General features: G+C 43.8%; 1 protein-coding gene across 1 annotated transcript; it reads right to left on the bottom strand.

Annotated features, from left to right (window-relative positions):
* Nucleotides 1-16,688: 16,688 nt before the first annotated feature.
* LOC118993696 (putative serine protease 47) lies at nucleotides 16,689-24,305 on the bottom strand. The gene is made up of 3 exons (XM_037056173.1): nucleotides 24,302-24,305; nucleotides 23,739-23,905; nucleotides 16,689-17,036 (listed from the first exon to the last, which is right to left on the bottom strand). The coding sequence occupies exons 1-3, from the start codon at nucleotides 24,303-24,305 to the stop codon at nucleotides 16,719-16,721; spliced, it is 489 nt and encodes a 162-aa protein (XP_036912068.1). The 3' UTR covers nucleotides 16,689-16,718.

Genomic DNA, 24,305 nt, shown 5'->3' with positions numbered 1-24,305 from the left:
CTGTTGTCGGTCTGTTCTGGCTCTCTGCTTCTTCTTGATTCAGTTTTGGAAGATTATATTTTTCTAGAAAATTGTCCACTTCACCCAGGTTTTCAAATTTCTTGGCATATAGTTTTTCATAGTATTATGTTACCATCTTTTGTATTTCTGTTCTATCCATTGTAATCTCTCCTCTTTCATTTCTTATTTTGTTTGTTTGGGCCCTCTCTCTTTTCTTTCTTGATGAGTTATGCTTAAAGCCTTGTGGAATTTGTTTATCTTTTAAAAAAACAGCTGCTGGGTTTATTGTTCCTTTGCAATGTTCCTTTAGTCTCTGTGTCATTTAATTCTGCTCTGATCTTGGTTATTTCCTTCCTTCTACTCACTCTTGGCTTTGTTTGTTGTTGTTCCTCCAGTTCTTGTAGGTGTAGGGGGAGGTTGCTTATTTGAAATGTTTCTATCTTTTTTAGGTAGGCCTGTATTGCTATGAACTTCCCTCTCAGGGCTGCCTTCACTATGTCTCATACATTTTGGGCTGTTCTGAGTTCATTTTCATTTGTTTCCAGAAACGTTTTTATTTCTTCCTTGATCTCATTCTTAACCCATTCATTGTTTAATAGCCTGCTATTCAACATCCACAGATTTGAGTGTTTTTGAGTTTTCTTCCTGAGGTTGGTTTCTAGTTTCATGCCCCTGTGGTCTGAGAAAATGCTTGAAGTGACTTCAGTTTTCTTGCATTTTGTTGAAGCTTCGTTTGTGTCCTATCATGCGGTCTATCTTTGAAAATATTCCATGTGCATTTGAAAAGAATGTGTATTTTGCTTCTTGAGGATGAAAGGTTCTGCATATATCAGTTAAGTCTATTTGATCTAGTGCTTCATTCAGTGCCACAATATCCTTGTTGAAACATTGTTTGGAAGATCTATCTATTGTTGAGAGCGAGGTGTTAAAATCCCCCAGTATAAGTGTGTTGCTGTCAATATCTTCCTTGAAGTCCTCCAAGATTTTCTTTATATATTTGGGTGCTCCTATGTTGGGTGCATATATGTTTACAATGTTTATGTCTTTTTAATGTATTCTTCCCTTGAGTATTATGAAGTATCCTTCTGTGTCTCTTTTTATGGCCTTTGTTTTAAAGTCTATTTTGTCTATATAAGTATTGCTCCCCCCCCCCATCTATTTTACCCATCTATTCGCCTGGAATACTTTTTTCCCAAGTATTCACTTTCAGTCTATGTAGGTCTTTTGTTCTGAAGTGGGTCTCTTGTAGGCACCATAGGTGTGGGTCATGTTTTGTTATCCATTCAGATACCCTATGTCTTTTGATTGCAGTACTTAATCCATTTACATTTAAGTTCATTATTGGCAGGTACTTAGTCATTGCCCTTTTATCCCCTTTGTATCTGTGTTCCTCTCTCTGTCACTGTTTTTCTTCACCTTCTTAGAGCAGTCCCCTTAAGATATCTTGCAATGCTGGTTAGGTGGAGGTGTATTCTTTTAGCCTCCTTTTCTCTGAGAAACTCCTTATTTTGCCTTTCGTTTTGATTGAGAGGCTTGCTGGCTAAAGTAGTCTTGGTTGCAGACCTTTGCTTTTCATTACTTGGAATATTTCTTGCCATTCTCTTCTATCTTGTAGTGTTTCCATTGAGAAGTCAGCTGCTGGCCTTACTGAGGCTCCCTTGTATGTTACTTCCTGGTTTTTCTCTTGCTACCTTTAAGATTTTCTCTTTGTCTTGGAATTTTGCCATTTTAATTGCAATGTCTCTTGGAGTAGACCTGTTTGGGTTTCTCTTGATTGGGACCCTCTCTGCTTCCTGGATTGGCATGTCTTTTTCTCTCATCAAATTAGGAAAGTTTTCCATCACTACTTTTTCAAACAGGTTTTCTATCCCTTGCTCCCCTTCTTCTCCTTCTGGTATCCCTATTATACACAAATTATTACGTTTCATGCTGTCCTGCATTTCCCTTAATCCCTCTTCTTTTTAGTCTTTTTTCTTTTTGTTGCTCTTTCTGCGAGTTTTTTCTATCTTTCTTCCAGCTCACTGATTCAATCCTTTGCTTCATCTAGCCTGCTTTTGATTTCTTCTACTGTGTTCTGCAATTCAGAAATTGTATTCTTTATTTCCTCTCGGCTCTTGTGGATTGTTCCTGTGTCCTTTTTCATGCTGGTGTAATTTACAGTAAGTTTCTTGTAGCTTCCCTCTAGTTTTTGGTAATTCACAGTGAGCTCATTGAGCTTCCTTATAACCACTGTTTTGAACTCAATATCTGATACTTGACTTACCTGTATTTCATTTAGCATTATTTCTGAGGCTTCCTACTTTCTTTTCATTTGGGGATTGTTTCTTTGCCTTCCCATTATTTGTGAGACTCTTCTTGTTTGGCTCTGCTTCTTACATTGATCTGATTTGACTCCCTGAGTTTGTGGTGTGAATTTGTATGGTAGGAGACTTGTGATAATCAGTGGTGCAGTCTCCTTGATGTCCTGAACTTGACACTGTTAGGATGTCCTTTATGCCATTTGTGTTGGCTCTCTAGATATAATTGTGTTTTGATTGTTGTTGGGTTGTTCTGTGGGGGCCCTTCTCTCCAGCTGCTTGACTGAGAATATCTCCAGCCACCACGTCTTATATGCCGTTGTGCAGGTGCTGCCAGAACAACGTCACAATGACCAGGGAACAAACCCACATCTGCAAAAATATCCGCCCCACCACCCCCTGCAATTCCACTATCGACAGCATATTAACCAGTATTTTTTCTTTTTTTAAACATATTTTATTGATTATGCCATTACAGTTGTTCTATTTCCCCCCTTCATGCCCCTCCATCCTGCACACCCGTCTCCCACCATTCCCCCCTTTAGTTTATGACCACGTGTCTATAAACTAAATTTAGATTCTATATTTCTCCTACTATTCTTGCCCTCCCTCTATCTATTTTCTACCTACCGTCTATGCTACTTATTTTGTATACCTTCTCCTCCCTTCTCCTCCTCCCTCTCCCCTGATGTATTCTTCATTTCTATGGTTCTGCTTCTGATCTAGCTGCCCTGTTAGTTTGCTTTTGTTTTAGGTGTGGTTGTTAATAACTGTGAGTTTGCTGTCCTTTCACTGTGTATATTTTTATTTTCTTTTTCTTAGATAAGTCCCTTTAACATTTCATATAATAAGGGCTTGGAGGAAGAGGAGGAAGAAGATGGTGGTGGAGTAGGACAAAGGATTTCGCTTCCCTTCATGCACCGGAGAAAAATCGGGCTGCTCTTCAGAGGAGCACAGCGAACACCCAGCAGGGACCCAGCATAAGGGAAGCCAGGACCCCAGAAAGTATAGTGGACACTGAATGACCAGAGGTTGAGGAGAGGAGATGGATCACAGACCAACAAAGTACGAGGGAACAGCACAGAAGCTGTAGGCCCTGTTCCGGGCTGCGCCAGGGCCCTGGCAGGGCCGCCTTGATCTCTGAGAGCCGAGGCCGGGCAACAACAACAACCCTAGGAGAGAACTAGTCACTGGCACCCTCTCTAACCAGCAGTGTGCGGATTGGAAAACACCAGGAGATATCAGTTTGCCTGTCGTGGCAGAGACAGGAGTGGGCATTGGGAAGCAAACCAGAGAGCTCTGATGACCCGTGGAGTCAGGCTGTGGTTGCCAGTTTGGGGAACTGAGCGGCCCCCGCATTCCCAGTAGCCTGAGCCGGCACTCCCACAGTCTCTGGGTGCTTCGGGATACTGGCAGTGCCCCTGGAAGAGCCCCAGTCACCAGCTCCCTCCCTCCCTAGCCGGGTGCAGACTGAGAAGCACCGGGAGTCTGGTTGTAGTTACCGGCTTGGAGATCTAGGAGTCCCCGTGCATTCCCGGTAGCTCGCATTCCTGGTGGTGCACATTCCTGATAGCGGGGGATTCAACCCGGTGCTCACATAGCCTCGGGGAGCCGCGGGCTACTGGCAGGGCTCCTGAAAGAGTGCCAGTCACCAGATCCATCCCTACACAGCCTGCTGCAGACTGAGGGGCACCGGGAGTCAGGCTGTTATTGCCAGTGAGGCTGTTATTGCCAGCTTGGAGAACTGAGGACTCAGGACTTGATCCTGCGCTCACACAGCCTCGGGGAGCTGCAGGCTACTGGCAGGGCCCCTAAAAGAGCGCCAGTGGGGAACTGAGAGCACGAGACTTGAGCCTGTGCTCCTGCAGTCTTGGGGAGCTGCGGGATGCTGGCAGGGCCTCTGAAAGAGCGCCAGTCGCCAGCTCCATCCCTACCTAGCTGAGCTCAGACTGAGAAGCAACTGGAGTCAGGCTGTGGCTGCCGGCTTGAAAGAATTGTGAGTTGCCCTGTGTGTGCAGCCACAGCACTGGGAAAGGTCCAAGCCCAAGCCTTTGAGACCAGGAAAGCCTGGCTGGGAGTGTGTGCCCTCATGCCAGGCCAGAGCTGGGAAGCCTGGGGAAAAACCTGCTCTCAGGCGTGCATGGGAGAGAGAAACCATTCTGGATCTTGGGAGGGCACTGGTGAGACCAGCTAAGTTCACCAAGACCAGAGAAAGGCCACACAAATAGCCCCTCAGGCTGCTGCAGCTAGGGAGACCAGAAGAAAAGATTTGACCAGCTGGAAAACAACAAGAGGAGTAGGTGGAAGTGGAGAACACTAAGATACCTGCAGGAGACTGCACCACTGACTCTCACAGGCATCCTTCCACAGAAGTTCACACCATAAACCCAGGAAACCAGAACCGATCACTTTAAGAAGCTGAAGCCAACAAGAAGAGCAACACAAACAATGGGAAGACAAAAAAACAATCCCCAAATGAAAGAAAAGGAGGAAGTCTCAGAAAGAATGTTAAATGAAATAGAGGCAAGCCAACTATCAGATACTGAATTCAAAGCACTGGTTATCAGGAAATTCAAAGAGCTTACAACGAGCTACCAGAAACTACAGTGGAGCTATAGTGAACTCTCTGCAAACTACACCAACATGAAAAAGGAAATAGAAAACATCAATAAAGGCCAAGAGGAAATGAAGAATACAATTTCTGAACTAAAGAACACAGTAGAAGGTATGAAGAATAGAATCGATATGGTGGGAGATCGCATAAGTGAAATAGAAGACAGGATAGAAAGAATCTCCCAGACAGACCAAATAATGGACAAGAGAATCAGAAAAAATGAGGAGAATTTAAGAAAAATGCAAGACAATATGAAACGTAATAATATCCGAATAATAGGAATAACAGAAGGAGAGGAAGAAGAACAAGGGATAGAAAACCTACTTGAAAGAGTAATAATGGAAAATTTTCCTAAGTTGAGGAGAGAGAAAGTCACATGGATTCAGGAATCGCAGAGTCCCAATCAGGTGGAACCCAAAGAGGCCTACTGCAAGACACATCATCATTAAAATGGCAAACCTCCAAGACAAAGAGAAAATCCTAAAGGCAGCAAGGGAGAAAAAGGAAGTAAAATACAAGGGGGTCTCAATAAGTTTGGCTACTGACTTCTCAATGGAAACATTCCAGGCAAGAAGAGAATGGCAAGAAATATTCCAAGTAATGAGAAACGGAGGTCTACACCCAAGGCTACTGTACCAAACAAGGCTCTCAATCAAGATAGAAGGCCAAATAAAGAGCTTCCAAGACAAAAGAAGTCTAAAAGACTATGCCTCCATCAATCCAGCTCTACAAGAATTACTAAAAGGGCTGCTTTAGGAAAGGAAGGAAAAGAGAGAGATAGAGAGGAACACAGGTACACAAATGACAATTAATAAGTACCTTTCAATAATAACCTTAAATGTAAATGGATTAAATGCACCAATTAAAAGACATAGAATAGCTGAATAGATAAGAAATAATGACCCACACATATGCTGCTTACAAGAGACCCACCTCAGGTCAAAAGACCACCACAGACAGAAAGTGAAAGGATGGAAACAAATTTTCCAAGCAAATGGACACGAAAAAAAAAAAAGCCAGGGTGGCAATTCTCATATCAGACAAAATAGACTTCAAAAACAGGGCCATAAAGAGAGACCCAGAAGGTCACTTCATAATACTCAAGGGGAGAATACACCAAGAAGACATTAACATCGTAAATATATATGCACCCAACATAGGAGCACCCAAATAGATAAAGAAAATTCTGGAGGACCTCAAGAAAGATATTGACAGCAACACAATTATAGCAGGGGATTTTAACACCCCACTGTCTAAAGTGGACAGATCTTCCAAACAAAATATCAACAAAGATATTGCAGCATTAAATGACACCCTAAACAAAATGGACCTAATTGATATATATAGAGCCCTCCATCCCAAAGAAGCTAAATACACTTTCTTTTCAAATGCACATGGAACATTTTCAAAGATAGACCACATGATAGGACACAAAACGAGTCTCAATAAATTCAGAAAAATAGAAATCATACCAAGCATTTTCTCTGATCACAAGAACTGAAATTGGAAACCAACCCCACAGGAAAAAAACCCAAAACACCCAAAAGCATGGAGACTGAATGGTATGCTATTAAACAACGAATGGTCAAGATTGAAATTAGGGAAGAAATCAGAAAGTTTCTGGAAACAAATGAAAATGAACTCACAACAACCCAAAACCTATGGGAAACAGTGAAGGCAGTCCTGAGAGGGCAGTTCATAGCAATACAGGCCTACGTAAATAAGACAGAAACATTTCAAACAAACAACCTAATCCGACGCCTCCATTAACTTGAGGAACAACAACAAAGACAGCCCAGAGCAAGTACAAGGAAGGAAATAACCAAGATCCGAGCAGAATTAAATGACATAGAAACTAAAAGCACAATTCAAAGGATCAATGAATCCAGGAGTTGGTTTTTGAAAAGATAAAGAAAATAGACAAACCTTTAAGGAGGCTCATCAAGAAAAGAAGAGAGAGGACCCAAATAAACTCAATCAGAAATGAAAGAGGAGAGATTACAATGGATACAACAGAAATGGAAAGGATTGTAAGAAATTACTATGAAGAACTGTATGCCAAGAAACTTGAAAACCTAGGTGAAATGGACAAATTTCTAGAAAAATATAATCTTCCAAAACTCACTGAAAAAGAAGCAGAAAACTTGAACAAGCCAATAACAGCAAATGAAATTGAAGAAGTAATAAAAAAACTCCCATCACACTAAAGCCCTGGACCAGATGGTTTCACAGGAGAATTCTACAAAGCATTTAAGGAAGAGCTCACCCCTATTATTCACAGACTATTCCCAAAAATCCCAAAGGAGGGAAAACTCCCCAACTCTTTTTATGAAGCCAGCATCACCCTAACTCCAAAGCCAGATAGAGACACAACAAAGAAAGAAAACTTCAGGCCAATATGGCTGATGAATATAGACGCTAAAATCCTCAATAAAATATTAGCAAGTCGCATCCAACAATACATGAAAAAGATCATACACCACGACCAAGTGGGATTCATCCAAGGCATGCAAGGATGGTTCAATATTCGAAAATCAGTAAATGTAATACAGCACATAAACAAAAGCAAGGACAAAAACCACATGATCATATCAATAGATGCGGAAAAAGCTTTTGATAAGGTTCAACGCCCATTTATGATAAAGATACTCAGAAAAATGGGAATAGAGGGAGCATTCCTCAACATAATAAAGGCCATATATGAAAGACCTACAGCCAACATCATACTCAATGGGCAAAAACTAAAAGCTTTTCCACTAAGATCTGGAACAAGACAAGGTTGCCCACTTTCACCACTTATATTCAATATAGTATTAAAAGTTCTAGCCACAGCGACCAGACAAGAAAAGGAAATAAAAGGCATCCAAATCGGAAAGGAGGAAACAAAACTGTCACTGTTTGCAGATGACATGATAGTGTACATGGAAAATCCTATAGACTCTACCAAAAAACTGCTGGAACTAATAAATGAATTTGGCAAAACAGCGGGATACGAAGTCAATATCCATAAATCAAAGGTATTTTTGCATACTAACAATGAAACAGCAGAAGCAGAAATCAAGAAAAAAACCCATTTGATATAGCAAAAACAAAAATAAAATACCTGGGACTAAACCTAACCAAGGAAGTAAAAGACCTGTATGCAGAAAACTACACAACACTGAAGAAAGAAACCAAGGAAGACACGAACAAAAGGAAACATACCATGCTCATGGATTGGAAGAATTAACATCATCAAAATGTCCATACTACCCAAAGCAATTTACAGATTCAATTCAATACCTATTAAAGTACCCACAGCATATTTCACAGACATAGAACAAACACTTCAAAATGTATATGGAACCATAAAAGAGACCAAATAGCAGCTGCAATTTTGAAAAAGAAGAGCAAAGTGGGAGGGATCACAATACCTGATATCAAACTGTATTACAAGGCCACTGTCATCAAAACAACCTGGTACTGGCACAAAAACAGGCACATAGACCAATGGAATAGAACAGAGAGCCTGGAAATAAACCCTACTCTCTACAGTCAACTAATATTCGACAAAGGGGGCAATAACATAAAATGGAGTAAAGACAGCCCTTTCATCAAATGGTGTTGGGAAAACTGGACAGCTACATGCAAAAAAATGAAACTTGAGCACCAACTTACACCATACACCAAAATAAATTCTAGGTGGATAAAAGACTTAAACATAAGCTGTGAAACCATTAAAGTCCTAGAGGAGTGCATTGGCAAGAAAATCTCAGTTATTCCACGTAGCAATATTTTTACTGATATGTGCCCTAGAGCAAGGGATATAAAGGAAAGAATAAACAAATGGGATCTCATCAAAATGAAAAGCTTCTGCATGGCTAAGGAAAACAGTATGAAGACACAAAGAGAAGCAACAGCTTGGGAAAACATATTTGCCAATGATACCTCAGACAAAGGTTTAATCTCCAAAATATACAAAGAACTCACTGGACTCCACTCAAAGAAGACAAGCAACCTGATTTAAAAATGGACTTAATTAAAAAAATTAATTTTTTTTGCAAAAAATTAATTTGCAAAGGACTTGAATAGACATTTCTCCAAGGAGGACATACAGAGGATCCAGAGACACATGAAAGGATGCTCGATATCGCTAGCTATCAGAGAGATGCAAATTAAAACCACAATGAGATACCACTTAACACTAGTCAGAATGGCTATCATAAACAAAGAAACAAGTGCTGGAGAGGTTGTGGGGAAAAGGGGACCTAGTTCACTGTTGGTGGGATTGCAGACTGGTACAACCACTATGGAAAATAGTATGGAATTTTCTAAGAAAACTAAAAATGGACGTGCTTTTTGACCCAGCAATTCCACTCTTAGGAGTATATCCTAAGAACCCTGAAACACCAATCCAAAAGAACCTATGCACCCCAATGCTCATAGCAGCACAATTCATGATAGCCAAGAGTTGGAAGCAACCTAGATGCCCATCGGTAAATGACTGGATCAAAAAACTGTAGTACATTTACACAATGGAATTTTATGCTGCAGAAAGGAAGAAGGAACTACTACCCTTTGCAACATCATCGATGCAACTGGAAAGCATTATGCTGAGCGAAATAAGCCAGGTGGTGAAAGACAAATGCCATATGATATCAGTGTTAACAGGGATCTAAACAAAACAAACAAGCAAGCAAAATATGACCAATAACACTGAAATATGGAACAGGCTGACAGGGTCCAGAGGGGAGAGGGGGGAGAATCATAGGGAAAAGGGGATGGACTCACATGAACAAGTATAAAGGACACATGGACAATTACTAAGGGTGGGGGTGGAAATGGGAGGGAGGTGGGGAGCATTGGGTGGGGGGCGGGCAGGGTTGGGAATATAAGACAGAAAGCTGTACTTGAACAAGAATTAAATAAAAAATTATTTTAAAAAAATAAGGGCTTGGTGATGATGAACTCCTTGAATTTGATCTGATCTGAGAAGTACTTTATCTGTCCTTCCATTCTAAATGAAAGCTTTGCCGGATAGAACAATCTTGGATGTAGGTCTTTGGATTTCATGACTTGGAATTTTTCTGTCCAGCCCCTTCTTGCCTGTAAAGACTCTTGAGAAATCTTCTGACAGTCTGATGGGAACTCCTTTGTAGGTGACTGTCTCCTTAGCTCTTCCTGCTTCTAGAATTCTGTCCTTCATTTTAATATTGGCTAATGTAATTATGATATGCCTTGGTGTGTTCCTTCTTGGTTCCAACTTCTTTGGGACTCTCTGAGCTTCCTGGATTTCCTGGAAGTCTATTTCCTTTGCCAGACTGAGGAGGTTCTCCTTTATTATTTGTTCAAAGAAGTTTCCACTCATGGCTGTTCCTCTTCCCCTCTGGTAGCCCTACAATTCGGATGTTGGAACATTTAAACATGTCCTGGATGTTCCTAAGCCTCTCCTCATTTTTTTGAATTCTTGTTTCTTCCTTCTTTTCTTTTTGGATGTTTTGTTCTTCCTTCTGGTCCACTCCCTTGATTTGAGGCCCAGTTTCCTTTCCATCACTATTGTTTTCCTGTGCACTTCCCTTCATTTCATTTAGTTTATCCTTCATTTGTTCCTCTAATTTGTTATTAAAATCAACCAGTTCTGTGAGCATCCTGATCACCAGTGTTTTGAACTGTGAATCTGATAGGTTGTCTATTTCTTTGTCACTTAGAGTTATCAGCTATGGGGCTTTGAGTTCTTGAGCCATATTTTGGACTGCTCATGCCTGTTATGTATGAGGAGCAGAGCCCTAGGTGTTCACCAGGGCGGGGCAACTCAGTTGCTGGGTTGTGATGCTATATGTGGGAGCAGGGTCCAAGAGAGGCAATGGCAGTCTCCTCTGCTGCTTTCCGCTGCTGGGGCCTGTGTGGTCTGTCTCACTGCTGACTCCTTTGCTAGTTTATCTGAATGTGAATGTGTGACCGTGGTCAGCCTGCTGCCTTGCACCTTCACTGGGTCCACCTCTTGCTACCCCACACCTGGGATATGCTCATGGCTTCCTGTGTGCCTGGGTCGGGGGATCTTTCCTGCCCGATCCAGCTCTGCTGCTGGCTCTGCCCCTCTTACCAGTCTGGCTGAATGGTTTGTTGCTGTCAGACTTCCATATAGTTCAATTTTCTGTGTTTTGCCTGTGTTTTTGTTTACTAAAACTTTGTTGTCTTTAACCTTGGTTGTGGGAGAAGGCACAGTGTTTCCAGCTTCGCCTCCATCTTGGTGGAAGTCCTCCAAGTTAGCCAGTATAAATAAGGGTGTAAAGACATTAAGTCAATTTTAAGAAAGAAGAGAAATAAACTATAATATAAAATCTAGTAACTTAATATGCACAAGGTTATTGGACAAGAAATTAATGTTAAAAACTATGCATCAAGAAAATATTGCTAATCATGGAGAAAACCACAGTGGATTTCATCTCGGTAGCCTCTAGTATTTTCCAGTGTTTTTTCTTTCGGAATCTGCCTCCTTTTGATATGAAATGTTGACCCCATCTGACCTTAGGCAGCCTGCTCCTAGACTGTCAGGGATCTACTGTCTGTGACTTTTACATTCAGTTATTAATCTAGTCACTCTTCACTCAGCAGTCAAGCTTAAGACTGAGTGCATGGGGCAGAATCCCTCCTGGGGTCAGGGTTCTTGTTTCCCCTCAGGCTGGTGTCACTCAAAGGGGAGTTGTCTTTCTGAGCAGGATGGCTGCTGCAGTATGGGAAATGACTTAGCACTGGGATCCTGTTGATTCCTCTCTCAGTTCTTTCTCCAAAGTTTCTGTCTTCAGTCTCTCCTCAACCATCTCTAGGCCACTCTGAACCCCACTTTTTCCAGGCCCAGGGTAAATGGCTGCAAAGTGAACTTTGTGCATTGCCTCTTTAAAGGGCTCGTTGCATCTCCAGCCATCTGTCTCTGGCAGAGAGCAACCCTGATGCTTTTCACAGCTGCATGTCATCTGTGTACTTTCCAGGCCCTGGTGCTCTTGGCTGGGGGTCGCAGCTTAGGGTTTAGACCCACACTTTTCAGGGGGATCCAACTGGCCACTTAATTAACCCTTTGGTGCGTCACCTGCTGCCTGTGGGTGCCAAGCCAGTCCTCTCATATCTCTACCACACTCCCTACCAGTCACATTGTGCTGACACCGATTCTTCTGTCTGACCGTGGTTATAAGGCTTCTCTCTCACTATTGTTCAGTTGTTTGTTCTGGGTGATATCTCCACAATTTAGTTACAATCTAGTCTGTTCCTGAGAAAAGGTTAATGTATCTTCCACTCACTCTGCCACCATCTTGTATCCCTAATCTTGGGTGATTTAATTATGATGTGTCTTGGTGTGTTTCTCCTTGGGTCTAACTTCTTTGGGACTCTAAGCTTCTTGGACTTGCATGTTTATTTCCTTTGCTAAATTGGGGAAGTTTTCCTTCATTATTTTTATGAATAAGTTTTTGATTTCTTGCTCTTCCTCTTCTTCTGGCACCCCTATGATTTGGATGTCAGAACATTTTAAGTTATCGCAGAGGTTCCTAAGCTTCTCATTTTTTGATTTGTTGGTTCTGCCTTCTGTTCCAGTTGAATGTTTATTTCTTCCTTCTGTTCCAAATCATTTATATGAGTCCCAGTTTCTTTCCATTCACTGTTGGTTCCCCATATATTTTTTCTTTATTTCACTTTGTATAGCCTTCACTTCTTCCTTCAGTTTGTGACTGAACTCAACGACTTCTGTGAGCATCCTGATTACCAGTGTTTTGAACTCTGCCTCTGATAAATTGTCTGTCTCCTTGTTACTTAGTTATTTTTCTGGAGTTCTTATTTTAAAGATTTTATTTATTTATTTAGAGAGAGGAGAAAGGAAGGAGAAAGAGAGGGAGAGAAAGATCAATGTGTGGTTGCCTGTAATGCATCCTTCATTGGGGACCTCACCTACAACCCAGGCATGTGCTGATTGGGAATTGAATCAGCAATCTTTTGGTTTGCAGCCTGTGCACAGTCCACTGAGCTACACCAGCCAGGCTTATTTTTCTGGAGTTTTGATCTATTCTTTCATTTTGCCCATATTTCTTTGTCTCAGCATACCTGTTACATTGTAAGGGGTGGAGCCTTAGGTATTTTCCAGGGAGAGGTAACTCACATCACTGTGTCATAGTGCTGTATGTGGGAGAGGGGTCAGAGAGAGAACAATGTCACTTGCTTGGCTCTCTCCCCACTTTCAGTCACTTCCCCTGCTAACCATAGGGAACTTGGGTCCTTCTGGCACTGATTCCCAGGTAGACTGGTTTGTGTACACTCTAGGACCTGGGGGTCCCTCCAACAGAATCTCTTGTGAAACTGGGAGTTTCTTCTGCCACCACAACCCCTGTAGGCTTTTAAAGCTACAGGTTTTGAGGCTTTCTTTCCCCATGCTTGAACCCTGGGTTGTGTAGTCTATCTCACTTTCCAGTTGTTCTATCTCAAATGTGGAACTGCCTGGTCCATGGGCCACAACCTCACCCACTCAGTCTGTCAGCTAGCACCTTGCACATGTCCTCCCTGCCCTGGGTGCCTGTCTCCACCCTATCCTACTAACCTGGATGAATGTTTCTTCTTTAACTACTTGGTTGTTGGACTTTCATACAATTTGATTTTCTGGCAGTTCTGGTTATTTTTTGTTTTTAAATTGGTTGTTGGCTTTTTGGTTATATGAGGAAGCAAAGCATACCTACCTATGCCTCCATTTGGTCAGAAGTTGAAAACACGAGAAAGTTAATAACATAATATTACTTGCATTTTTTAATTTTTCAGACTCAAATATGTTTTAATATAAATAATGCCTTCTACAAAGCACTCTAAACTAGTTTTCTGAATTAGAATCTAAAATATAAAGAACCTCAAAATTTCAAGCATTTGTAGTTGTGAAGCATCCTACTCAAATAGAATCCTAACCCTGACAACAGATATGATCTGTCACTGTGTAACAAATTGCCCCCAAATTTACTGGCTTAAAACAACAACAAACACTTGTTATCTCTGGCAGTTTTTGTGGCACAAGGACTTAGGAGCAGCTTAACTGTGTATTTTTGGCCCCAGGTCTCTTATGAGTTGTAGTCAAAATGCTGGTGACACACTGACCAGTGTGGCTCAGTGGGTTGCATGTTGTCCTGCAAAGCAAAAGTTCACTGATTTGATTCCTGGTAGGGGCACATAACTGGATTGTAGGCCAGGTCCATGGGTGGGGGTGTGTGAGAAGCAACCAATTGATGTTTCTCTTGCACACAAATGTTTCTCTCCCTCCATTCCCTTCTCTCTAAAATTAATTAATTGATTAATAAAGCAAACTGGTAATGGCTTTAGGGATCTGAGGGTTTGACAGGCTGAAGGACCTATGTGTCAACTCACATGGCTGCAAGTTGCTACAGGTTGTTGGTGTGAGGCCTCAGTTTTTCACTTTGAATTCTTCTCTGCAAGGCTGCTTGAATGCCTCTGTGACATGGTGCTGCCTTCTTAAATAGCAAATGTTTTGAGAGAGAGGAGTCAGGTGAATGCTACATCACTTTTAGGACTCAGCCTCAAAAGTCACTTAGGATCACTTCTATTTATTCAAGGGGAGGAAAATGAAGTTTCACATTTTGAAAGGAGGAGTATCAAACAATTTGCAGGAATGTTTTAAAATCATCAGTTGTTCTAGATAAATTTAAATTATTTAAAAATTTTTATAGCTTATATGAAGTATAATTTATAGACAGTAAGATTCACAAATCTTAAGTGTACAGCTTAGTGCCTTTTTACACGAATTTATTCCTGTACAACTATCACCTAGATTAGGTCAAAATACATAACATTTTCAACTCTTCAGGAAGTTTCATTATGTGAATCAGAGAATGTGTGTGAACTACAATGCTGCCCCAGTAACTCACTGACATCCAAGAGCCTGAGCCACTCTGCCAGAGACCCCCTAACTGAGTTTGGCATCAAGAGAGAGAATGTTTATCTTCCTCCTTCCAGAAACAGGTGAGCTCCAGTTCTTAAGGGCTGACACTGGTGTTAGGTGCACAGGTACACATAGTGGTACCACTCTGGTTGAGCTCCAGCCAGAGAGACAGCCAGAGAGAAGACAACCAGAAATGCCTATACAGGTGTGGACATTGGGAAGACACTTTCTTGAGGCCTCCCCACATTACCTTGGGAAGGGAGTTCTGGTGCAAATTTGAGGCTCAAGCCGGTGGAATCTCAGTATTAATGGGCACATAAATCCATCTGTAACCACCTGTAGGTGAGGGTCCAGGATATTTGGGAAATGCCAGAATTGGAAAGAATTTGTACTGCACCTTTTGAATGGCATCTAGTGCATACTGGACATGCACTAAATGGAAGCTTTTCCACTTTCTCAGGGGTTCTGAAGGCTGGGCTGTGTGCATTATGAGGCCTGGTTGGATTCTGATGGCTGCACAAGGATCCTGTGTCAGGCAGGTTGCCAGGAAAGATGACCTAGGACATTGCTTCAAGGTTTATTGCCTGGCCACTAAGTCCTACATTAGCTTAGCTGAAAAGGTGACACCCAGGTACAACTGCAGGGAGTATGCAGACACTACAGGTCAGGTTAGCTTGTGGTTTTGAACAGAAGGAACATTTTCACATGGGGTTGGGCACCATGGAAGTGGGAAGCGGGTTGAGTCTCTTCATATTGGGAGAGTGGAGATATGGGGACAGGTGGGGAGAGTGCTGGGAGTCAACTCTAGAAGCAAAGGTCTAGAGACTGTTGGCCTGAACCTTAGCTTTCAGTCTGGCATTTATCCTTCTCTGTCTGCTTCTGACTCACTCTCCCAGACTTCTTCCCCCATCTGAGAGCCCACTATACCACAGGCCAGAGCCCTCTTCCTCCTGGTTTGGGTCATGGACCCTAGTCTAGCTCAGTTGCCCTGGGAATTTCCCTCCACCTCCACTGGGAGTCAGTTTTTTTCCCTCCAAACCCTAGGAAAGATGCTTCTCTACTTTGGGGAAGACCTTTGTTCCACTGCACTGCATACATCTGGGAAAATGTCTTACTTCCAGTTATGGGCTGAATTGTGTTTCCTAAAATCCATCTGTTGGAGTCCTAGCCCCCAGAACCTCAGAATGTGACTGTATTTGGAGATAGGGTGATTAAATTAAAATGGGGTCACTAGGGTGGGCTCTAATCCAATATGATTGTTGTTCTTATAAGAAGAAGACATTAGGACAAAGACACATACAGAGGGAGAATTATGTAAGAACATAGGGAGAAGATAGTCATCTACAAGTCAATGAGAGAGGCGCCATGAGAAACCAACTTTGCCCTCACCTTGACCTTGAACTTCTAGCCTACACATCTGTGAGATGATAAATTCCTGTTGCTTAACAGGCTGTGGTGTTTGTTTATAGCAGCCCACACTGACTGACAAGCTCCCTCTGAAGGCCTGCATGTGCCACACAACAGGAGAAGAGTCTGTGAGTAAAGGCAGCCTGTTCTTTCCCCAGGTCCTGTGCTACCCCCACTCAGTGTCCCATCCCTGCCTTTCTCCTGGGACAGTGTCCTTCCCAGGCCCTGCTCCCATGCCCAAGAAGCCAGATGACTGACCATAAGGGAAAGGATGAGTACTAAGTTACAGTAGGGGAAGAGGGGTATTGGGATACAGGAGGCGAATAAATCTTTTATTTGCTTTTGCTTTGTTTTTCAGGCTTGGTTGGAGGAAGGGGATGGGAGTTGAGGGACAAGAAAGCCAAGGAGAAGGATTCCCTGAGAGCTAGTGGGGCTGGGGTAGGGGAGGCATGGAAACCAGGGCCTGAGGCAGAGATCAGGCTCAGTGGGGCTCAGTGGGTCACTGCAGGGCCTGCCATTGGGTCCTGAGCACAGACAGCAATGAGAGCCAAGTCAGTGTTGGCACGATGGCCATGCCAGGCCTGGAAGAGCCCGCAGCCTGTAGAGGCTGGTGTGGAAACGGGGTCTGAGGAAGAGCAGCTGTGAGATCAGGAGGAAGTGTGAGCCTCTGGATCTCACTGATCCAGTCAGAGAAGTAGGTGACACTGGTGAACACACTGGGGTAGATGGGGTGCCGGCAGTCCAAGCCCCAGCTGGCCAGCCCTACCAGAACCCAGGCATTGAGGACGTCACAGACGAGGGGGCTCCCAGAATCACCCTAAGTAAGAGAAAAGAGTTAATGAGAAGACAGTCTGACACACCAAGTGGACAGGTGGGGCTTGTAAGTCTCTACTATCCAGGCCATACTTGTGGCCCACTGTGAAAGTCCAGATACAAGTGTCCCACTGCAGACTCCATCAAAGTCACCCTGGTGGACACTGGCATCACAGTTCAGAGAGCTTCTGATTGACCCTAGGAAGATCCTGGATCTACATCTATCAGTACATGGACCCCACTCTCAGCCCCTGTACCCAGGGAGGGTCCAGTGGCTCAGGACAAGGCAATGCCCAAGGCCATTTGGGGACAGCTACATGGACAAGGCTCAGGAGGGCTGGCCTGTGAGAATACCTGGCCATCAAAAGCCTCTAATGATCCCCATCTCCTGCCACACACTGAGCTGCAGTAGTCTCTCCCCACCTGGGTCCTTTTCCTTTTACAATTATTATTTTTTAATACTTTATTTATTTATTTATCTTTAGAGGGGAAGGAGAGAGGGAGAGAAACATCAATGTATGGTTGCCTTTCGTGCATACCCTGCTGGGAGTTGGCCTGCAGGGAACCGGCCTGCAACCCAGGCGTGTGCCCTGACTGGGAATCGAACTGCGATCCTCTGGTTCGTATGCCCGCGCTCAGTCCACTGAGCTACACCAGCCAGGGCCCTTTTACAATTATTTAGGCCTTTGGTTTGCCCTCAGGTTCTTTAGAAAATGCCCAGGTGAAAGCATGGTGGAGGCAGCCTGCATTGCTAGGGGAATGAGCAGGGATCCCCAGAAAGATCCTGGGGGTAACTGAAGTCCTAAGATGCTGTCTTGCAAGGACCACCAAATTGGAAGTCCCCTTACTTCACTGACCAAATGGAGGGACTCATCCTTGGGGTGTACAGAAGCATGGTACCCCCACACCCAACCTGCATGGGGAACACCCAAGACAGCGTCCACACTTGGGAGCAGAGAGGTGAGAAGACAAGGCCCCTCCCACAACGTGTTTTGTAAACAAGCTAATTAGCCCACCATGGTCAGATGTGACATGTGGGAAAAAGCCATGGAAGGGATAGGGTCAGGGAGGATATCTCATGGTGATGGCATAAGGCTTTCCTGAGCTGAGACTCCAAACAGAAAACAACTTACCTTTCTGATTCAGGAGCAGAGGGCACTCAACAGGTGGATGGGAAGAAGAGCAGTGAGGGGACCATGCAGGAAACAAGGGGGGGCAGAGAGTGTGTTGTCACAGGACCTTATGGCTAGGGGTTTGGGTTTTCCCCTCATGGAAAACTGTCCTAAGGGAGTGGGGGTGAAGGGTGACCTGACCTGTCTAGGTGGATCACTCTGGGGCACTGTGGAGAATGGACAGCCCTGAGCAAGAATTAAAGAGGAAAGACCAGTCAGGAAATGGTCACAGGAGAGAGATGAGAGATGATTTATAGGGAGTGGCCAGGATGCTGAGGAACAGTCAGACTTGGGATAATATTTTGAAGGAGGAGCCAGTGGGACCTGTGGAATCTGAGCTTTCATCACCAACCAGACAAAAAGTACAGAGAGAGAAGGGGGAAAGCTCAGCATGGATTCCAGAGATCTCCAATATTTCATGGTGGGTGGGAAGGGGACCAGGAGCAGAGTGGAGCAGCTGTGGAGTTTGAGGCCCCAGAAATGGGAGGGAGACCTCCTGATGTGCTGAGCCAGCAGATGACTCAGAACAACCTTGCTCTGCAAGACTGAAGCTGGTGAGGATGTTGGCCACATGGCTTTGGTGGCATGGTGGTGACACACTTCGGTGGAGTGGTCAAAGAGACTCAGTGCTGTCAGAGCAATCTTTTGGGAAGAGGGGCAGAAAAACTGGGCAGTAGCAGGAGGAGATTGTTGCTGAGAGTTTGCACAGCAGTCATGAAAGGGAGAAACAGAGGACAAGGAGCAGGAGAGCCTTTGAGTGCCTAGTGCTCCAGGAGGGGTCAGCTGGACATGAGGCACAGGAGAGATGCAGGATGAAGTGTAGGGGGTGCAGGGCCTTATGGCTGAGGGTGAAGATGAGCAGGTGATAGTCAGACTGCTCCAGTGTTCTTGGTGAAATAAGAAGCAAGCTTTCCAAGTGACAGGGAGGGTTGGGGAAGGATGGCTCAAAGGAGAGAGAGGGGTTTTTGTTGTGGCTGTCAAAGAGTGACACCTCCGCAAAATGCGCACCCTCATCCCTGGAACCTACAATTTTGTTACCTTATGTGGCAAAAGACAGTTTGAAGTTTCAAGATGAGGATCTTGAAATAGGGAGATTATTATGGGTCATCTGGGAAAGTCCAATGTAATCCCAAGGGTCCCCTGAGGAAAGAGTGGGGAGGGAGGTCACAGCCAGAGAAGGTGATGTGATGACAGAAGCAGAGACTGAGCTGATGCCTTTCAAGAACGGGAAAGGAACCAAGAGCCAAGGAATGTGGGCATCCTCTAGAAGCCTGGAAAAGCAAGGGAACATTCTCCCCTAGAGGCTCCAGAGGAAACATACCCTGCCTATTTTTTGATTTTTTTACTTTGGACATCCAGAAATGTAAAATAATACAAGTCTGTTGTTTTAACCACTCTGTTTAAGGTTATTTGTCATAACAACTTCAAGAAACTCATACATGGGGATAGTGAGTCTGCACCAGCATTACCACAGCTCTTCTCCTCAGTGGTCCCCAGTTGGAGTGTCCTTGACCTTCCTGACAGTGTACACACTCCCATCTATTTGAGGCCTTGAGAAGGCCTGGTCCCTGGCTGGGGCAGCAGTCCTTGTTCACCCCAGGCCTCAGTGATTCACACAGATGAACTATGTGGTTGCTGAAATGACAATGGATTCTGGGCCAGTCTGGGAGAGATGGCAAAAGCTACAACAGCCTTCTGGCTCCAGGGGAGCTCTCAGAAGGCAGAAAAAACATCAGGATTCACATATCCCATGCAAAGTGGTTTGCATCAGCATAGAGACAGAGCAAACTGTGTGTGTGTGTGTGTGTGCGCGTACACACAGGGGCAGGGCAGTGAATTCCACTTCCAGTGAGAGGATGGGTGTAACATAGACTGAGAAGAATGAGTACAACTCAGATGGAGGGAGGCATACTATGGAGAACAGCGAGTGCTTGTTCACCACCTAATAAATGCCAGGCACTGTGATAAATTTTCTACGGGAACCTTATGAAGAGGAGACTGTTAGCAACTTCAGTTCATGGGTGAGGAAACAGCGAGTCACAGTGACAGAATACAATAGATCAAAGACTGGAACCAGATCTGTCTTGCCCCGCAGTCTGAGCTGCAAGTCACACTGTGGCCCCAACTGTCCCAACAAGTGCTGTTTCTGGGTGCCCCATGTAAGAGGAGGGACACTTTAGGGGGGAGAAGGGAGCCCCAGGGTGGAGGATGGGGTCCAGAGCAGGCAAAGATGAATCCAGAAGACGAGTTCAGAGGAAATCCCAAGAACAGACTGTGGTGACAGAAAGGCTAATGGGAGGAGGGAGGACTACCAGGTGTCCAGCCCATTTGTTTCCTCAGCCTGGGGAGAAACTAGAGGAGGTATGGGGGTAAAGGGGCATACAAAGTGTGCTGGGCTGCACTCCACAGACAGGACCTTTTCAGGGGAAGTCAGGTGAAGGCCCAAACTGGAAAGGAGGTCTAGCATGGCAGCCATACAAGGATTCTGGGAGTGAGCCCTTTGCTTTGCCTCTGGGTGCACCAGTGGCATACACTTCACTTCCTCCCTGGATCATCAAAATGGGAGCTGGGAGACAGCATTCTCCCAGACAAAAAGGAGGGCATAGGTCATGTCTGTTTTCTGAGCCCTCACTTCACAGAGCCACAGAGCTGGCATGTGGGTGCCATATCTGAGATTCTATCAACCTGGTTAATATTGTTTGCCCCACACTGGGATCCCCTGGGACTCCATCCAATCCAAGTTACAGAGACACCAAACTGTTAACCATGACTTTTCCATATGAATGGCTGTGTTGGCTCAAGCTTCACAACTTCCTAAATCCTATCAAAAAGGCAGTAGCTGGCCTGGTAAGCCCCCAGCTACTGTACTTTTTCCAAGTGACCCCAGACCCTATACTAGCAGCAGCCAGCCTAGATTCACAACTTGGCTTCACCTTGCCTAGGAATATCCGAGCCCAGCACAAGTAGCAGCCATCTCAGATTGCTTTATAGCTCATGCTAGGTGGCTCCAGCTGGCTATGACCTTGGCCTGCAACACCTGGGTAACCCCAGAGCCCACACACCCAGTGGGCAGCTACCAACCATGTCAGAGCACCACCACCATGCATCTGCATACTTGATCCTCCATAGAGGATGGAGATTGGTGGTCAGTGGTCACAGCCAATCCTTGAAGTTGACTAGCCTGGGTAAATCCATGTCATTGACTTGCCAACAGCAATTAAGGCTTAGCTACAAAAGGAAGGTGTACTCAGCCCATATGAAGGGCACAGCTTGGGTAATAGGGGAGGCTGTGTCACTGGACCCTGTGTCACTGGACACCTACTACATTAGGTCATCTTACCAAGACAGGGAGTTATAGCAGCTCTACTTAATACATAGAAACAAATGTAGGGAGGCTTCCAAAATGAGGAGACAAAGAAACATCACCCAAATGGAAGAACAGATCAAAATTCTGGAAAAAGAACTAAACAAAATGGATATAAGCAATCTATCACACAATGTGCAGAGTTCAAAACACTGGTTATAAGGATGCTTAAGAAACTTAGTGAGGACCTCAATAGCATAAAAAAGATCCAGTCATAAACAAAGGATACACTTAGTGAAATAAAGAATAATTTACAGAAAAACAATAGTAGAGTGGATGAAGCCAATAATCAAATCAGTGATATGAAATACAAGGAAGCAAAGAACCACAAGAAGGAAAAATGAGAATAGTATAAACAGCCTCTGGGACAAGTTGAGCCAAAACAGGCCCAACTTTTGCATCATAGGGGTACCAGAAGGAGAAGAGAAAGAGCAAAAAAACTGGAAATCTATTTGAAAAAATAATGAAAGATAACTTCCCTAATTTGATTAAGGAAATAGACACACAAGTCAAGGAAGCTCAGAGTCCCAAGTGAAATGGAAGTAAAGAGACCCATACCTAAGACACATTATAATTAAAATGCCAAAGGTTAAAGATAAAGAGAGGAACTTAAAAGCAGCAAAAGTAAAACAGTCCATTACCTACAGGGAGTTCCCATAAGATTGTCAGCTGATTTCTCAAAAGAAACTTCTCAGGCTTGAAGGGTTTGACAGGGAATATTCAAAGTCATGAAAAGGAGGGACCTATAGCCAAGATTGCTCTACCCAGCAAAGCTATCATTTAGAATTTAAGGGCAGATAAAGAGTTTCCCGGACAAGAAAAACTGAAGGAGTTCTTCATCACACCATTATATGAAGTGTTAAAAGGACTTATTTGAGAAAAAGATCAAAACTAGAAACAAAAATGGCAATAAATACATATCTATCAACAACTGAATCTAAAAACAAGCTAAGCAAACAAAAAGAACAAAGAGAATCATGGATACAGAGAGCATTTTGATATTTGCCAGATGAGAGGGGTGTGTAGGGAAATGGGTGAAAAAATGAGGGAATTAAGAAGTAGAAATATGGTCATGGCTCATGTGGCTCAGTAGATTGAGTGCCGGACTGGGAAGCAAAGGGTCGCTAGTTCAATTTCCAGTCAAGACACATGTCTGGGTTGTGGGCCAGGCCCCCAGTAAGGGGTGCACAAGAGGCAACTATACATTCATGTTTCTCTCCCTCTCTTTCTCCTTCCCTTCCCTCTCTCTAAAAATAAATAAATAAAATTTTAAAGAAAAAAAGTAGAAATTGGTATATAGTCATGGGGATAAGTACAGTATAGGAGACAGAATAGCCAAAGAACCTATGAATAACCCATGGACATGAGCAATGGTGTGTGGATTGCCTGAGAGAGTAGGGGTGCTGGGTGGAATGGGGCAAAGGAGAAAAAATTAGGACAACTGTAATAGCATCATCAATAAAAAAGTCACAAATGATGGCCAAGAGAAATAAAGTCCACTTATAGAAAATTCATAATCAAATCTAAGGTGTTAAAAGTGAAGATAGTGGTTCCCTGGGGTGTTAGTGAGAGAAAGGGGTGTTAGTGGGGAATCTGTGGAGTTGGTCACATGTGGCAGTATGTGAACACTCATTAAACTATGTACTTAAGAATTACATTCTCAATTATATATTCTTTTGAATGTATATTACACTTCAATCAAAAGTTTAAAATACAGCCTGACTGGTGTGGCTCAGTAGGTTGAGTGCCAGCTTGCGAATTAAAGGGTCATCACTTCAATTCCCAATCAGGACACATGCCTGGGTTGCAGGCCAGGTCCTCAGTTAAGGGTATGTGAGAGGCAAACACGCATTGATGTTTTTCTCCTTCTCTTTCTCCCTCCCTTCTCCTCTCTCTAAATATAAATAAAATCTTTTTTTTAAGTTTAAAATATGCCTAAAAATAGATGCTGTTTGTGGGTCCTTCCAGCAGACACAGTCATGGGATATGGGCTTAGGAAGGGACTAGCCTGGGGAACACTGCTGAGAGGTGGAGCCTAGGAAAGACATGCAAAGGGAAAGAACAGGTAGTCCTAGGTGTCTCGCAAGGGAGTAGAGGCAACACAGGCTCCCCCTGGGGAAACTGAGGCCCTGAGCTCAGGCAAGGGAAGAACAGTAACGACCTCACTCACTTGGCAGATGGCCTTTCCAGTCAAGAAGTCCCCGGAGCACAGCATCTCCTCATGCACAGGGTAGGTCTTGCCTTTGCCAAGTCTTTGTTCATATAACATATTACAGAGCTTGTTCTGGATAATATTCACCTTGCCCTCCTGGAGATGGAAGGGTGGGAGTAGATGCTCTGTGAGGATAAGAAGATCGTGAAGGGTGTTGTAGCCTGGCTGAGGAGGCCAGGTTACTCTGAACCCCACTCTCTCTTACTGCTCACCACTGCCCCCTTCACATGGGCTTTTTTCAGCACAGTTGATCTTTCGACATGGCTTCAGTTTTCTACCACCCTCAGTTAGCTTATCCCCTGTTTCTCAAACATTTTCCAACTCCTCCTATTCTCCACCTCTCTCATAACATTAGATTATACCTCTTCTATTCCACAAAGAAAAAGGGTAAATCCCAGGGACACATGCCATTCACTGGGGCCTAGCAACGATTTGTCAACCCATCTACACTTTTCATAACCATTCTATCCATTCTCCATTTGTCTATATTTAGACATCTATTGGTTCCTCCATCCACCTACCCAT

This window comes from Sturnira hondurensis, unplaced genomic scaffold (genome assembly GCF_014824575.4).
Source record: "Sturnira hondurensis isolate 20B ecotype Veracruz unplaced genomic scaffold, ASM1482457v3 Scaffold0008860, whole genome shotgun sequence".
Taxonomy (NCBI): domain Eukaryota; kingdom Metazoa; phylum Chordata; class Mammalia; order Chiroptera; family Phyllostomidae; genus Sturnira; species Sturnira hondurensis.
Note: the sequence above shows the minus strand (reverse complement) of the source record. Positions and strands in the feature narration are given on the sequence as shown.